The 15,224-nt window shown below is 42.4% G+C and overlaps 1 protein-coding gene across 1 annotated transcript; it reads left to right on the forward strand.

Moving 5' to 3' along the window:
- Positions 1–356: 356 nt before the first annotated feature.
- serpini1 (serpin peptidase inhibitor, clade I (neuroserpin), member 1) lies at positions 357–14,858 on the forward strand (the record flags this gene model as incomplete). The annotated part of the gene is made up of 8 exons (XM_083772986.1): positions 357–639; positions 3,105–3,335; positions 4,481–4,675; positions 7,652–7,856; positions 10,922–11,019; positions 11,628–11,714; positions 12,802–12,891; positions 13,898–14,858. The coding sequence occupies 8 exons, from the start codon at positions 357–359 to the stop codon at positions 13,972–13,974; spliced, it is 1,266 nt and encodes a 421-aa protein (XP_083629112.1). The 3' UTR covers positions 13,975–14,858.
- Between the last annotated feature and the right edge of the window lie 366 nt (positions 14,859–15,224).

The raw sequence follows: 15,224 nt of genomic DNA on the forward strand, positions 1-15,224 counted from the left end.
ATCTGTGTAAACAATATGTGCTAAAATCTAAATACAATTCTGTACATTGAAACTATAAGACAAACCAGTGGTTTTCAACCATTTTGATACCAGGGCCCACTATTTATTCAGCATTTGAACGGACCACCATTTGAGGTTTAGACCCAAAACTAAAGTCTTTTTTTTTTGTCTAACATAACAGGCAAACGTTAATCAAAATATGAAAAAGAGGTGGTGTTCTTCTGCTGCCGGCATGCGCGCACATGTGGTTGCTTATCAGTGTGACGTCGTCTGTTAAGGCGTCTATAGCATGCTCATCTAAATCACATTCTTTGTCCCGTCCCTCTCAGCTCTCAAGGGGCAAGCATCTCACCAGCATGTCGATCCTGGGTGTTCCATCTCCCTGCCCCCTCCTCGTCCTCCTCCTCTGTGTCTCGTTGCCGGGCTACGGCTGCCGGGCGGCGGACATTCCCGAGGACGCCACGTCGGAGTTCTCGGTCCGACTGTATCACCGGCTGCAGGTGGCGGCGGCCGGAGAGGACAACATCATCTTCTCGCCACTGAGCGTGGCCGTGGCGCTGGGCATGGTGGAGCTGGGAGCCCGGGGCCCGTCCCTGGAGGAGATCCGCCAGGCGGTGGGCTTCGCACACCTGGCCGCAGGTTAGACCACTCTTTCCCAAACACTGGGTCGGGAGTCGGGACCCATTTGTGGGTCGCGGACACATAGTTGTGGGTCCCCTTCATTTTTTCAGTAATTCTTTTCAGTAATTTCATGAAGAAATAAAAGAAAAATCTAAGACATTCCATAAATTAGAGTAGTGAGTAGTGAAAATAGCAGATCTACAAGTTCACAACGCGGCACGAGTTTGGGTTGCGAATATCTTATTTCTGTTTTGGGTCACGGGCAAAATAGGTAGGGAACCACGGACCATGTGATCTGATTATGATTTATTTATTAGATCACCATTAGCTACGGGCTACTGCGCTTTTACAGCTCTACTCTTTCTGGGTTCTACAGCAGCATCACCAATCACAAACATTACATGCCCTTACAATGCCCTCAGGCCGGCGATACAGAGCATCAAAACTCACTAAAAGGGGCTCAGCTAGCTTTGTGCCCACCTCCATCAGACTCTTGAACACCTAGGCTGAACCCCCCCCCCCCCTCCTTTCCACCTGATGGACTATAGTGAATGCATAGGTTGCATATAGTAAATATTTAGATTTTTAATTATTAGTACTTATAGAATAGATTTTAATATATTATGCTTTTAAGTAGTTCCTCTTAAAAAGTCGTTTTTATGATCTTTTATATAGTAACTGTGTTTGTGTGTAATGTGATTTCTGTTGTCTTTACCACTGCACAAAAGAAGTTTCCGAAAGGAAAAATAAAGTTCTTTGAAGTTTGAAGTTGAAGTTGAAGTACATCAATACTCATGCATTCATTCATTCAACAGACTCACCACACCTATACAATACCACAGAACGCTAACATAGTCAAAACCAGTCTAATACCTCAGTCTAGATTACAATTCAAACGTTGTGAGCTTGTAGATCGGCTACTTTCCCAATACTTTTAAATGTTGACACACTTGTACGACCAGGTAGGGAATTAACCAATTAGCTGCTCCGGGCGGAACCTTCCGTCAGAAGGAATCCAACCAGTAACTGCTTCTGGCGTAATGTTCCGTCTGATAAGCTTTATTATTGATATCAAACCGGATCGCTGATTTCTATTTTTTCATTATTATTTTGGCTTGGCCTTTCCTTCTTTAGCGATCCTAGACCGTGTTACGCAACCACACTGCCGTCCACCTCCCATTATACAGGCTGACTAAAAAGCTGAAAAACTCGAAATGTAAGGAACTCTCCGTGGTTTGGATAAAACGTGCAATGTTCGGAGGTCTATGCTGATTATTCGGTGGTCTAGATGGAAGCATTGGTGCTTACTAGCTCGCTTACATTGACGCTATTTATTTAGCATTAAAACATGGACGCCCAAAACAGGATGTGGGTCCCGCATGTGCAGCATTGAAATGGCCTCGGCAGCGCTCGGCAGTCTGAGGTTGGCTGGCAGGTGGCAGTATAAGTGACATGTGAAATATGGAGATAAGACTACAAGTTTTCTGCCCGACAGAAACAATAATTATACATTTTACGCTGTCGGGCAGAAACCAGCTCCTTCCATATTTTAACTTTTCCAGATTTTTCGTAAATGAATGCCCTAATTGATCATACTATTGACTACATAGTCACACAAAACTAATCACCGTCGAATAAACAAATCGACGCGCTTTGTGCTTTGTGTTTTCTTTTTAGACGATATTCAGGTTATTTCCATAGCCTACTGGCAGCAGCATGCACAAGAAACCTGGCACTGATCGTTCAATTTCTTAGCTCAACAACGTGCGTGGAGGTCCCAGCAGACACTAATCTAAATACACAAGGAGGCAGATGAATCACATAAAAGGGCATTTTCTTATTGGCCAGCTAACCGGGATGAGTGTGTTACATACAACATGCATCTGAAGTGAACCAAGTAAAACACACACAGACATACATTGCATTGCATGTAGAGAACTACACACGCAATATTCAGCGACACACATTCTCTCTCTGAAGCTCCTATACCCCCATTGCTTTCCTGCTTGAATGAATGAATGAATGAATGAATGAATGAATGAATGAATGGATGGATGAATTAATTAATTAATGCATGCATGAATGAACCATTGCAAGCGCTTTGAGTAAACATTCTGTGCAGAGAAAAGCGCTATAAAAATGCAATCCAATATTATTATTAGTATTAATGTACACACTATACCCCCACACACGTAGCCCTAGCCTACAGTAAATGCTTGAATATATTACGGCAGACACACACACACGATTTCACACTTGCATTGCATGCACACAATATTAACATAATCAATGGTCTCCGCGTCTGTACACTTAAAAAGCACCTTAGGGAAATTCCCTCTGAGTGAAGTAAAATGTATTTAATTCCCCAAATCAATATTTCCCTTTGTTCTCTCTGTGCGTGTGTGCATGCGTGTGTGCGTGCGTGTGTGTGTGTGCATGCGTGTGTGTGTGCGTGCGTGTGTGCATGCGTGTCTGCTCCTCAGACGAGGAGTTCTCCTTGCTCCACAACCTGACGGCCTCGCTGTCGGAGGACGACGGCCACTACGTGATCCGCTTTGCCAACAGCCTCTTCCTGCAGGAGGGCGTGACCTTCAACCCCGAGTTCCTGCACCTGATGAGGAAGTACTTCCGGGCCGAGGTGGACACGGTGGACTTTGGCGAGTCGGCGGCCGTCGCCGACCACATCAACGGCTGGGTGGAGAACCACACAGAGAGTGAGTTTGTTACAGTATGAGGCTGGGTGGAGAACCACACAGAGAGTGAGTTTGTTACAGTATGAGGCTGGGTGGAGAACCACACAGAGAGTGAGTTTGTTACAGTATGAGGCTGGGTGGAGAACCACACAGAGAGTGAGTCTGTTACAGTATGAGGCTGGGTGGAGAACCACACCGAGAGTGAGTTTGTTACAGTATGAGGCTGGGTGGAGAACCACACAGAGAGTGAGTTTGTTTACAGTGTATGAGTCTTGGTATGTCTTGTTTCCATCAATATAGTGACAAGAGTTTATAGCAGTGGTTCTCAACCTGTGGCTGTGGGCTAACTTAAGGCCCACTGGTGGGTTGCGAGGGTATTGCAAAGTGGGGCCCCAAATACTACGATTTTAATGATAGTGAAGGCAGCGATACAAATAAAAAAAACATAACGTATACTGAATTTAACCGCTTTAAACCCCACAATAGGCTACAGTACAACTTTGACCGGGGTCCCATAGGACTCTATAGACAAATCCACAGAGGGTTGCCTGGGTGCGGCCATTACTGAGGTTTACCATTAAGCACAGCAGCACTGATTAGCCACACCTGGCCTACGGAGCACCTGCTCCATGGATTACACCTCAGTAATGGCCGCGCCAAGGGCACCCCTCTGTGGATTTGTCTATACTAGATCATAGATAGACATACAGTAGAGTTATCTCTTAGCCGAAAATAGTGCACAGCACGTCACGTTGCGATGCGCTGTGAGCTTCTAGATCGGCTATTACTGTTTATAATCCCGGAATAGGGATGCTAGGATTCACTTTCTAAGAATAGGAAAGGTGAGGAGGTTGAGGGTCGAACCGGTTCTTTAATAAAGACTTTTACGCTGTCTGCAATAATATTGGTTGAAGGAGACCATATGTGTCTACGATATTAGGACCTTTTCGCTATATGTAGCCGAGCACTTTTCGTTCAAGTAGAACTGGTACAATATATTGTACCATGTAGGCTAAACCCCATCTAGGAGCTCACAACGTGTCGCGTTGCGACGCGTTGTGAGCTTCTAGATCGACTATTGCTATTTATAATGTTCACTCCCGGAATAGGGACACTGTATAGGATAAGTGGGTAAATGAACACTGAGGATGTGTTCCTCCTTGCAGGCAAGATCCGTGAGCTGCTGTCGGCGGAGGACTTCAGCAGCATCACCAGGCTCACCCTGGTGAACGCTGTCTATTTCAGAGGCTCCTGGAAGAACCAGTTCCGACCAGAGAACACCAGAACCTTCTCCTTCAGCAAGGACGACGGCTCCGAGGTCCAGACCCTCATGATGTACCAGCAGGGAGACTTCTACTACGGTAATGATGAGTGGTGGAAAGTAACTCAGTACATTTACTCAAGTAGCCTACTGTACTACAGTTTTGAGGTTGAGGTTACTTGAGTATTTTCAATCTCAGAGGCAAATATTGTACTCATACTCCACTACATTTATTTAAAACCTTTAGTTGCTAGTTACTTTTTGATTATTATTACAAAACATATATTATTACAAAACATTATTACAAACCACTTCAACCGTATATTTCGGCCATTTGAAAATAGCCGAGTACAACACATTGCGACGCATTGTGAGCTTGTAGATCGGCTATTTTCAAAAGATTTTTATACATTTGAAAACTTGAAATGGGACATTCTGTATAATTACTTTTACTTTTGGTACTTTAAATTTGATGGCAATAGTGTTTTGTACTTTTACTCAATTACAATTTGAATTACGGACTTTTACTTGTAACGGAGTAGGCTACTTCTATATTGCAGTATTGATACTTTTATATATATATATATAAAAAAAAAATGTGAGTAGCTATTTTTTCCACCACTGGTACTGATGAGCAGTTGTATGCATGCATTATTACATACTGTATACGTGTATATCTTACATTGTCTCTGTTGGATGGAAACCATGCATGTCCAAAACTGTTACTTTTCAGGAAATGGAGGAAAGGAAGCTGTGCTCCAATGGATCAAACGTAGTAATTATTTAGTCACAGGCTCTTGTTTTCATTGATAAAATATTCATAAAACCCACAAACAGACTTAAACTGGCATCTCTATTTTGTGTATGTCAAGGCAGGCAACGTTTTTCAAATATTTGTCATAAATACATAAATGGTAAATGGTGCATTTATATAGCTCCTTTATCCAAAGAGAGATACAGTAAAAGGAGTAAAAGGAGCCCCCACAGTGACAATATACTGTACAATACATACAGTATATACAGAATACATAATGTATGTGTGTAATGAGGGAGATGAGAGGAGGTGTATGTATATTTCATTGTGGTTCTGGGTGAACACATAATATTTGAATGCGGCGCTGTGCAGAAGTGAGAAGAACTGAGAAGATAGACGCAGTGCGTTTGGTGTGTTTTAGGGCCCATGTTGTTTCCAGGGTGTCTCTAGACATTACATTGGTTCATATTTCCGGAGGTTATTTAAAATGTTAATCAGAGATCTGAAATATTCATATCATGTGGAATATTATTCCCTGTACATATTTCCCCATTGTGGATCCGGAAGCAGTTTATTGTTTTTTTAAATTAGTTTTGGCCTGCTTTGGTATTGTCTGGCTACGCTTTTATACTACACTGCAATTGGACTGTTTTATTCTTTATGTATGCCCTTGAGTGTGTGCGCACAAGTGTGTAGTAGGGTTGTATTAGTTGCTGCGGTTTTTAATGTTTTTGCTGTAATTACCTGAGTTCCAAAATATGTACTGTTACTGATACAACAGCAAGTCCGTTTGAGCAGAGGATAATTGTGCCTTGACCTTCATTCAATACCACCAAGAGCACACTTAACTCATAAACCAACTAAATGGAAAAAGCGGCACTCCAAAAAAAAGATGCAAGACTGGCTCAGATGCAATTTGTAAAAAGTGAGCACCCACTGCATGGTTTGTAGGGGATTACGCCCATGCTGCTCTAAACCCAGAGGTAGAACTGGTGGAGAAAAAATATTGAGTATTGTTATGTACCTGGCCTAGGGGGTGCCAAGATACACAACAAAAAACAGGGGAGACACAGTTTACCAAAGAAATAGAATGTATTGATTAGATCAGTATTCAGTGGTGTAGTGTGTGTATGCATGAGTGAAATGTATGTGTGTGCGTGTTGTATGTATTAACAGAAATGTTGAAAAGAGTGCATGGTGGAAAAGGTGCAGGACGCAAATGAAAAGAACAGAACTGGGGAAGGACTGGGGAAGCAGGCATTTATAGGGCGTCGACACCCGGGCCCAGGTGCGAGCTGATCATCATTGGAAGCTCTGCTCCCCAATCCTATTGGACAGAGAACTGAAATGATTAGGGGCAAAGCAACTACGCACAACCACATAAATAAGTGAAGTAGGCCTACTAAGCAACTATATTCACACACAACATAGGGAACCGTCACAGTATCTTCAATAGAGAAATAGTGTTTGTGAATGTCAGCAAAGCCCGACTGTTAATTGTGCTGTAGTGGCTGCATCTGAAGGAAGTTATCATCAGGTCTTGGAGATGGTAAAATGTGTGTGTGTGTGTGTGTGTGTGTGTGTGTGTGTGTGTGTGTGTGTGTGTGTATGTGTGTGTGTGTGTGTGTGTGTGTGTGTGTGTGTGTGTGTGTGTGTGCGTATGCGTGCGTGCGAGTGTGGGTGCGCGAGTGTGGGTGCGCGGGTGCGTGCATGTTGGCAAGGGAGAGCAAAATGTTCTATGCTGTTCGAAGAAATTTAATTGCAGTATCCTTCCAAGGATTACACCCACGCACAGAAAAACACTGAGAAACATACTCACTGGGAGGTAAACTAAGGGCTCCATTTTCGTATTTGCCTTTTTTTACTATTTTGAAAAACATTTTTTAATTGTTCAACTAGCCAATCTACATTGACATGTTGTGAGCTTGTAGACTGGCCACTATTCAATTTTTTTTGCAAAATAGTAAAAAAAAGGCAAAGAAGTTTAGGGATAAGAGTCCTGCACAAAAGAACAATATTATGAGGTTTTCTCATGTGAGGTACCGACCGTATTACTTTTTTATTATATTTCACGTAGGGAATTAACTCAGAAAGGTGCAGTGCAGATGCAGCGAACATCAGCATATTAGGATAGAGATTGTGATAGATAAGATGTGTTATCTCTAGGATCACTGTTTGTTCATTTGACCCTGAAGAGTGTACAGAGAGTGTACTGTACAGTTGGAACCAAATGGACCCATACGTGTCTGTATGCATTCGCTCACATGGTCACGGTCGGTGGTGTAATATGCCCCCCTCTCGCCCTCCCCTCTGCTCCACCAGGCGAGTTCAGTGACGGCTCCCAGGAGGCGGGCGGTGTGTACCAGGTGCTGGAGATGCCCTACGAGGGAGAGGACATGTCCATGATGATCGTCCTGCCCCGGCAGGAGGTGCCCCTGGCCTCCCTGGAGCCCATCATCAAAGCACCGCTCCTGGAGGAGTGGGCCAACAACGTCAAGAGGCAGAAAGTAGAGGTCTACATGCCACGGTGAGATAGACACGCATGCACGCACACACACACACACACACACACACTGACGCAAGCACGCACACACAAGCAAGCACACATAAACCCAGACCGCAACACAATGACCTTTGAAAACATTTGCTCCTAAGTTGTTTCAGATGCACTCTGTGCCAGAAACATGTGGTGTTTATCAAACAGGTGCACTGGCTTGGAAATGCAGTTTGCCCTTGTGTGTCATTGCAAAGTCCATTATACAAGTCTCCATATTATATTCATACAAAGAATAGGAGTATATTGACCATGCATTTCGCTGGATTTGCTAACATTTTTGTTGTTTTTTACCTCAATCTTTCTTTTCTTTTTTCTGCCAATTTAGTCGTTATGCCAATCACCAGTTGCACACATGGTGAAAGGCCTGTATACAAAGGCTAAACTAGATTTATACGTAAGTAACATTTTATGTAGACATAGCACATAGCACTCTAGAATTTATACTCATACGGTAGCTTCACTGCACACATCTACTGTTAGACAGGTAGGCTATTAGGTTCTTAGCTGCTTAGGATTATTGATGACAATTATATTATTGTGACTGCAGGTTGCATTTACTTTGAAATCGTGCATTTCCCGTTAGTCAGTTGTTTGGTTGGTTGGTCACCGCAGGCATGACCATATATGGTCATGCCTCGTGACATCACGTGACATCATCAGGGATGGAGATCCCATCCATTATAGACAATTATAGACAGCACTATAATTGCATTGTATATAGTCATAGCACGCCATAGTACATATGTATAGCATAGTAGTATAGATATATAGTTTATATGTATAGTCTCATAATATAGATATTCCACTGTTACTTTCTTAGCTTACGCATGTTTCATGATAAATGCTTTCTATGTGATGTATTCCCATGCTTTTTTGTTCTTGCTTAATGTAAGTCGCTCTGGATTAAGAGCGTCTGCTAAATGCTTAAATTGTAAATTGTAAATTGTATCCATCCTTCCTCTTCGATGTCTCTCCTTTGACTGATACCTGTCTATTTAAAGTCTAGACGTCCCTGCCCCAAAATTATTGGCACCCATGCCCGGCAGCCGGCGAAAAGTAGAGTTGTCATCAGGCCCGAAAATTAAGGCCCGGCCCTAACTGGGCCCTCATCAAACCCTGTACAGTGTACACTCAAGACACGCTCCATATGGCCAGTACAGAATTAATTCCATATGTTGATTTGACCCCCCATGTCAAAGCGCTCGCCCAGCAGTCTGCTGTCACCCAGGCGGATGTGTGCACGTGACTTCGCCCTCAGGCGTCTTACTGGTTATATTATTGTAATACATTACAATAATTATAATTTATAATTATTGTAATGTATTACAATGTATTACAATGTATATGTATTTGATGTATATAATTGTATTGTTCCTTGTGGGACACGTTGTTGACCTCAAAGCTCCCTCACAAATCCCATTCCATCACGGCAATTAATAGTCAAGCACTATCTGGTGCATTTGTTTGTGGAGTTAAGGATTGGGCTGAATTAGGCTGGTTCTTGTTCCATTAATTGTCACGATGTGGTTCTGGAGGTGTAGGTCTCTGCAGAACGGACCAGGCACAGGCAGAGGAGTGAATTCAAGTGATTTTAATTCTCAAAAACGCACACTGTGAAACAACTTGGAATAACTAGGACATAACTAGGACTTGGAATAACTAACTAGGGAAACACAAGGAACTGACCACACCATTCACGACGACGAACTGACAAGGAACTGAAAACACTGGGGCATATATATCTACAAGACTAACTACACACAGGTGAACTGAAACACACAATCAACACTGGGATAGGCTAACAGGCAACAGAACACAGGTGGCTTGGGTTACACTAATACAGGGAGGTGAGACAAGGCAGGAGACAGAAAACAAGGCAGACAGGAAATCACAGAACACTATTACAAAATAAGGTAAAGAACACAAATACAAGTAATAAGTCCCAAAACACAGACAAAGTCCAAGGGCAGAGGAGCGTACCGTGACATTAATGAACACATTTATAGAACCAGAAAACACACATTCAGTGAATGCCGAAGTCTTCTTTCAGTTGGAATTGGATTTCACCCCTCCAAAACCTTACCTTTCAGTGTTCTGTTATTAATCAGTTCCATTTCAGCATTATTGAATTTAGTTTTTCTTTTCAGAGCTGGTTGAGGGGCGTACTGTATATCGGATGTGCGGCTGAGCATAGACATGGTAACGCCTGCCTCTGAATGGCTTACCGACACTGCCCGTCTTGACTGTCCACTGAGGTGGATATAGTTACGGTATGCTGGATAGTCTGATCTCTGCTGAATGATTGATTGAACATGTATGCCGTAATATGGTTTGATTTGGGTTCTAAATAAAGGGTTTGTGTTGATTATTGTGTAATTTATTTGTATGTGGAAACGTGAAACATTATTGTATTAAGTACACACCACAGTAGTAGTAGCCTACATCGTACACGTGTGTTCAATCAATTATTCAATCAAAGCAAACGGCATAAACAATATTAGTTTGGCTCTTATACAAAAATAAAACATACAATTTAGTTACAAGGCTGTATTCTCGCATTCTGTCGTGCGTGCCAAGCTGTCATTCTCTTGTATTATTTTCCCACCACGGAGTAACGGCGCATCTCGGAGGACAGTGTCAGTAGACAGTAGGCCAATCAGAGTCAGACGGGGCGTTACCGTGTCTATGCTCAGCTGCACATTAGATATACACGGCTGAGGGCCCTCAACCAGCTCTGAAAAGAAAAACTAATGAGGGCTCCATATTGTACAGATTCCACAATTCAACTGCAACTTAAATATAACAACTGTGACTAGAAGGCAGTTCCATTACAGTGTAGTTAGCTGCTATAGAGTAGTAAATCAGTAAATCACAGAAAAACTGTGTGTGAATGTGGCTGTGAGTACTGTACTGTACTGTACTGTACTGTACTGTACTGTACTGTACTGTACTGTACTGTACTGTACTGTACTGTACTGTACTGTACTGTACTGTACTGTACTGTACTGTACTGTACTGTACTGTACCCTGTTCAGGTTCAAAGTGGAGCAGAAGGTAGACCTGAGGGACACTCTGCAGTCTCTGGGCATCAGGAACATCTTCACCAAGGATGCTGACCTCTCTGCCATGACTGGTGAGATGACAGGAACACACACACACACACACACACACACACACACACACACACACACACACACACACACACACTGCTGCTGAACACACATGTTCAGCAGCATCTAACATAAAACCCTAATGGATTCATATTTCATAAAAGCAAAACCCCACTTTTTCCTTCAACTGGTTGTCTGTAGAACAGCAGGAACATAATGTAGTTTTAGAATGCATCAGAATTGTAATTGTTTTGGAAATAGAGTGTACTAATACTAGTGTGGGCCGGGGGCTCTTTTCATGCTATTTCACAAATGCATGATAGGATTGGAACTCAACTGGCCTGACAAAAACCTTCTTAATTAGTATGAATCAACTGGCATTTACTACTTACTACCAACATGGTGCTATTTCTGTGTTCACAAAAACTGGAGTGGAGTTTAGTGCATATACCGTTTTAGTTTGAGATTACTTATCAGCAGCAACATTCTCTCACAAACTCCCTCACATCACAACAAGTGGCTTTCTCACTGAATCAATTGTGTTTTTGTGCACATCTGTGTCTGTGTGTGTATCGTATCTGTGTGTGTATCTCTGTGTGTGTGTGTGTGTGTGCGTGCGTGTGTTTCCCAGATGGTAAGGACCTGTATGTTGGGAAGGCAGTGCAGAAGGCCTACCTAGAGGTGACTGAGGAGGGCTCCGAGGGAGCTGCTGGATCAGGTAAGCATCGCCACCACCATCGTAATCGTCATAATTAAAAGGGATATTTCAATTCCAAGAGGAAGAAATAGAGTCCGCAGCACTGGTAGGAAAAGCTCAGCTCCACTGGTTTATTGATTCAACATTCCGATCACTGGGATCTTCTTCAGGAATAGTGTGACACCCAGTACCTTTATACAGGAAGAGTACAGCTGATTGGCTATAGCGATTAGCGGTGACTATATGAGTACAGCTGATTGGCTATAGCGATTAGCGGTGACTATATGAGTACAGCTGATTGGCTATAGCGATTAGCGGTGACTATATGCCACCTGAGCCCAAACCAATGATCCAATTCTCCAATTTCACAATAATACTAAACATGACAAGTTTAACTACAGTATACAAAAATACAAACAAGGTACAGAATGTATACACAATATGCAATATATAAGCACAAGAATACACAGACTAAATTCAGTATACTATACTGAATACTGAGTATAGGACACAAATAAATTGTCATGGATAGCAGTGTAGTATATTTCAATTTCAAACATGTTTAGGGTCCTCTCCTCAGGCTTCGAGCACACTAGACAGTTTAGAAGTTGCTTGATTCAGTATTTAGACATTTTATTGTCAGACACGTACGCCCCTATACAAACCCATTGTAACTTCAAATTCTATTTTAACCATGATGATAGAAGAATGTTCCTGTGCGGGGAAAGCTTTCGCTGAAAATAGGCAATCGACAAGCTTACAACGCGTTGCAACGCTTGTCCATCTGCTATGTTCTGCTAAAACTTTCCCCACAATATGGATGCTGTGGTTTATGGTGTCTCTCTTGTGGTGTCTCTTGTCTGCCCTGATGAAGGCCATGATTGGGCTTGAACATGTTGGCATTTATTTGTATAAAATGTCATTTATACAAGTTCCATACAATACAGTAGCCTGAATACATGGTTTAAGGTGCTCAGAATCTCTCAAATATCATTAAACACTGCCCCCATCTGTTAGTGTGTATTCTGTATTGGTGACAAAGGAGTCCCCATCACACCTCTCTCTCTCTCTCTCTCTCTCTCTCTCTCTCTCTCTCTCTCTCTCTCAGGAATGATAGCCCTGACGAGGACTTTGGTTTTGTATCCACAAGTCATGGCAGACCACCCATTCTTTTTTGTCATCAGAAACCGGAGGACAGGTGTGTATGTGTACTTATTGCAGTGGCTATCAATGTATTTTATGTCAAGGACCCCCATAACTCTGAAAGTGAACAAATGGAACAGAATGGACTGTTCGAGGGTCCAAAGGGTCGATTTGGAACCCCCTTAAAGAACCAAAAGGGTACCACACTTTGAGAACCATTGCCTTAATTAATATATGTGTGACTAGAGAGTGCATCCAGGGGTGGATCTACCAGTTGCACGGATGGGCAACTGACCCACCCTGTGATCTGATTGGCCCACAGTGTGCCCATCCAAGTCTCATTGGTTCTGAATGGCGTCAGTCAAAGAGGATTACTTTGTCCAGCATGGAACCTCATATTTGTAAAACAAAACCAGTGCACTTTGTGATCCATAGCAAGCTAACACCATGGAAAACCTGCACACTATAAGACCGTGACTGACCACAGACTCGCAAACGAGTAGAGTGATGAGTGTGAGCCTGTGCGTCCGTCCGTCCGTGCATGCGTGTGCGTGCGTGCGTGCGTTCTGCTGTTTCAACTCAGCCAGTGTGTGTTGTGATGTGTTTATAGTGGAAATGTATTGTGTAAAGTAACTACTTCTACTCCAGTACATCTCAGAGGCAAATATTGTACTTTTACTCCACTACATTTATTTGAAAACTTGTGTTACTATTTACTTTGTACATATTTATTATTAAAAAAGAAAACATGCATTACCCACTTCAGCCCTATACAGCTCACAATGTGATGCGATGCATTGTGAGCTTGTAGATCTGCTATTTTCAAAAGATTTTGAAAGATTTGAAAACTTTAAATTGGACATTCTGCACAATGAGTAGTTTTACTTTTGGTACTTTAAGTAGGCTACATTTTTATGTCAATACTTTTGTAATTTTACTTAAGTACATTTTGAATTCCGGACATTTACTTGTATTTCTATATTGCAGCAATGATACTTTTACTTCAGTAAGTATATGTTTTCCACTACTGAAACAACATGATCCACTCTCCTCCACCCCAGGCTCCATCCTGTTCATGGGCAGGGTCATGACCCCGGAGGTCATCGACCCTAACGACAACGACTTTGACTCCATGTAACCACAGCGACCGCCTGCCCTGCCTACCGACCCGCCGACCCCGATCCCGCTATATGAGGTCACGCACTCACCGCCAATCAGATCCCTGACGTCATAAAGCGCTACCTATCCTCTCTCGCCATCTCCAGCTGTGTTTTATACTCTTTATGGAAATATTATATGAAGCCAATGTTAAACAATACACAGTGAAATCCTCAATGTCAATTAATTTAACTCCAAGAGTGTACAAATGGGTCCATTTGGCTCCACCTGTACACTCTCAGAGTTAGAAAACGACTGAATTAACACTGATGATTTTATGGTGTATTGAAATATCACATATAATGTGACTGTGTTTTGATACTGTACGCTTTGAACACTTGGGATACAGAGATGAAAGAGATGTAAATATTATACGCATTAAGGGTGGATTGTACTATATTACTTGCCGTATATTAGACAAAGAAAAGAACACCATGTAATCCACACACTAGTTCTTTAAATTCTGTAGTCATTCACATGCAAACATGCCCACACACACGCACACACACACACACACACACACACACACACACACACACACACACACACACACACACACACACACACACACACACACACACACACGAAGACATTTTCGGTCCTTACATAAGCATAGGCTATATCAACACTCTTGCTTGTCCAGGCTGTGTACTTTGCGTTCCACATTTGAATTATCTTCCTGTACATTGGTCATTGTGTTCAATATATAAATATATATAAATACAAAAATTAAATATGCTAGATATTTATTGCAAAAAAGAAGAAAGAAAGATAAAAGCATACACTGCTAATTTTCCTCACTCCATCTTAGTAACACCATATCCATATCCAGTATTTCGTCAGTTCTGGGTTGTTGTTTTTGTATGTCAGTGGTTCTCAATGTGGGGTTTGGTCCTTGGGGGGGTTCTAGGGGGTCTCCAGCTGTATTGATAGTTAGGAACCAAATGGGCCAAATGTGTACGCTGATAGAGTTACATACTGGGGGTCCATACTGGGGGCACTTTAAATTAAAAATACGTTTTGAGAACCACTGTTTTACGCTATAGGCTAAACTGGCTAAACTGCTGAAGAATTCCTACTATGCCTTATATCACGTATACATTGTTGATTCACAGCCATGGTCAGATGAAGGTCAGGTGAGCAGAGAGAGAAGGGAGGGATGCTGTAACTATGGTGTGTTGCCGTGGAGATACTGTAGCCTACAGGGCATGTTGGAAACCATGCACTGCA

The sequence above is a fragment of the Protomyctophum parallelum genome (genome assembly GCF_964188405.1).
Source record: "Protomyctophum parallelum genome assembly, chromosome: 9".
In the NCBI taxonomy this organism is placed as follows: Eukaryota; Metazoa; Chordata; class Actinopteri; order Myctophiformes; family Myctophidae; genus Protomyctophum; species Protomyctophum parallelum.